At 31.9% G+C, this 3119-nt stretch overlaps 1 protein-coding gene across 1 annotated transcript; it reads right to left on the bottom strand.

The window, feature by feature from the left end:
- Positions 1-1970: 1970 nt before the first annotated feature.
- LOC109807262 (uncharacterized) lies at positions 1971-2747 on the bottom strand. Its single transcript, XM_020369786.3, has one exon. It carries the CDS (start codon positions 2611-2613, stop codon positions 2242-2244), a length of 372 nt encoding a protein of 123 aa, XP_020225375.1. The 5' UTR covers positions 2614-2747; the 3' UTR covers positions 1971-2241.
- Between the last annotated feature and the right edge of the window lie 372 nt (positions 2748-3119).

Below are 3119 nucleotides of genomic sequence, written 5' to 3'. Positions count from 1 at the left end.
TCTATCTTTTATTGATCAAGTCACTCCACTCCCATTTTAACCAGATTGATAATGGGTTGGGACTTTATTGTCCTTAGGTAAAATTTTCTATTTTATTTTTATTTCATTTTATTTTATTTTTACATGTTAACACAAAATGCATTTTACTATAATTTTACAATTAATGATTCATTTGGTTCAAAAGACGGGAGAAAATGAGAGGAAAAGAGATATAAATTTTGCTTAGTTGAGAAACATAAAGATCACAGTTTTTTTTTGTTGTTTACTTCACAAGGATAGGAGAGAAATTCTAAAAATTAATTTACTTTTGTAGCTGTATAATTTTAAATTAATAATATAAATAAAGATATTTTAGATATCATAAACTAAAATTGAATTAAAAAGGATTTTACTCTCGTCCCTCCATTCCCCCTTCAATCAAATACCAGGTAAGTGATTCCTAACCATACGTTTTCAAATTGATGAATATGTATTTTTTTTTGTTCGTTCCTGGAGTAGCTGGTCCCAAAATTTAACGTGACTACATATATAAGGCAGGATTCGAACCCCTGACCTTGGTTAAGCGTAGACCAACTCCTACCACTGAACTAATGAATATGTATAATGAATATGTATAATGGTAGCTATTAACCAACAATTTGGAAGATTGTAGCTAATTTCTTTCTTTCTAATTCTCCCATCCATCATCACCTTCGTACTAACCTTTGTGGACTCATCCATAGACCCTAAAAGCTGCCAATAAAATTGAATAAGAGGGACAAAACAAGAGGAAAAAATTAAAGGATGATTAATTTGATTTTGTTAAGCACCAGAAATGAAACATTCGACCTAAATCTTTACATATTTTCAAAAGTAGAACCCCATAAAGTACCATAAGAAATTTAATTACATGCTTTGTGATGTTTTTTTTTTTGAGTTACTAATTATTTTAATCACATTGATATATTGGGCCAGTGCATTGGGTCAACAAGTCAGACTAGGCCCAAATTCTCCAATTCAAAATAAATTTTAATAAGTATTTGAATAATCGATCATATTTTTTTAAAATTTATGCAATTTTCTAAATATTTATTATTTTTCATGGAGATATATAGATCTCGGTTTTCTTGACATGTCATCATGGAGCTGCATGATTTTGGATTGCTTAATGGTCTTCGCAATATTGGACCATTGCTAAGAAGACACCAACATATATGAGGTTGCAAAATAAATCAAATTTTTTAATTATGATTTTTTTTTTAAAAATTTCACCTAAAAACTTTAGGATGGTACAAGTGATTATTTCAGCTATTTAATTTTTTCATGAAAATATTTATGTCATTTTTTATTAATTAATATATCAGTGATAATTTTTAATATAATAATTTATTCAGGCTATCTCAAAATTTTTAGAAATGTTTAAAGGGGAAAATAAAATAAAATAAAATAAAGCGTGATGAGATATATATGAAAGAGAGAAAATCACAGCAGTGAAGAAAAGCGAGTCTCTTCCTTTTTCTCTTTTGTCCTTTACACTACAAGGTCACCCACTATTAATCCATCACTTTCCATATTTCTGACTTAAATTCTTGAAGAAATCATATACTCTTGTTTAATAGTTATGTGATGCGATCCATCCTTCAATTCGTGGAAAGACGTGTCATCATGGAAAAAAAATGATGAAAAACTTTGATTACTAAATTCAAGCTAGAATTAATATCAATCAACAATAATTAAAAGACGTGTTCGTCGAAAAATGATGGAAAGCTTTGATTACTGAATATTCAAGCTAGAATTAATACACGTTATACGTAGCTGGAGATCAACTAGATGAAGATCTAAAGTTGGAGTTCCGTACTAACAATTTCTAATATATATTAAAATAAATCATAAAAGAAATAAACATATTCAATCTACAAACAACTATTACATGCGGTTGATTCATTTTTCTCCCAAAGTCCAAAATTTGCTCCAAGTAACCCAATATATGGTGAGCCGGGGGAAAACCAATTTGGATAATATAATTAAACCACATAGCTAATAATATATATATAGCATCAGCATGAGCATCCCCTATACTTGTGAAAAAGAAGCCAAATAGTTACAAGTCGCACGACACCACTTCAAACCAAACTACTTTTTATTTTATTTTATTTTATTTTTAAACTCTACGTACTTTGTAATTTGTAGAAAATATTGTATGGTAAAGGATGATTACATGTTCACATTGCCAGCGAAATTATACACGATAAGATGGAGCCTTCATCTAGTAACCAATGGAAACCAGCGTTGGTGGAAAGAGGATTGGTATGCCATCATGAACAAGACGAAGAGAAGCAAGAGAGCGACTCCCCATGGAGAGCCCCCAGCTCTGTGCAGCGACTCCCTCTCCTCCGGCAAGGGTATGGGGAACGACGCCGGACTGGAGAGGCAGTGCACGACCAGCAGCAACAGCAGCGGAACTAGGGCAAGCAAGATCTTCACCTGCACCAGCAAGTCCTCCAACACAGACTCGTAGTTTATGTACCACGAAAATGCCAGCACCAACAACAGGATGAACACGAAGAACACCAGGTGGAGTGGGAAAGAGAAATATTCCCACAAGTAGTAGTAGTGATCACGGTACCTCGCCATGTTAAGAATTAATGAATAATGAGATCTTCTTGTGAAGAAGGAATGTAAGTGTTTGTGTGTGTGGATCCTTCTAGTTATTGGGGCTTTGATTTGAAGAGACTGCTGGGTCAAAAAGGTTTATATAAGGAGTTGGACGCGGGACATTCATTATTGTTTCTTTGCACTAAAATTATAAGAGATTATTGCTCACTTTTATTTTTATCTTGTAATTATTTTTTGAAAATATTGTACGACTTTTCTTTGAATGTAAACTGCCCCGTCAAGGAAGAGAATAACAGGAGAAAATGGGTATGGTACGAAGAACTAAGATAAGAAAAAGACAAAAGAGATGTGATGACTAATGACTAATACATATAATAAGAAAAAAAAGTGTCTTTGATTCGACACGAAGCATCTTTTAAATATGTTATCAAGATGGAGTATTATGAATGAAAAAATATAACTAAAGAAATTTCATTAAATTAAGTAACCAATAACCAAGGTCTCCATTAAAAATTAGTTATTAA

This window comes from Cajanus cajan, chromosome 9 (genome assembly GCF_000230855.2).
Source record: "Cajanus cajan strain Asha chromosome 9, NIPB_CcT2T_4, whole genome shotgun sequence".
Taxonomy (NCBI): Eukaryota; Viridiplantae; Streptophyta; class Magnoliopsida; order Fabales; family Fabaceae; genus Cajanus; species Cajanus cajan.
The sequence above is the reverse complement of the archived record's forward strand: the minus strand, read 5'-3'. Positions and strand labels throughout refer to the sequence as shown.

Coding starts and splice junctions, on each gene's coding strand:
- LOC109807262 (XM_020369786.3), bottom strand. CDS start 2,613: ATGGCGAGGTACCGTGATCACTACTACTACTTGTGGGAATATTTCTCT.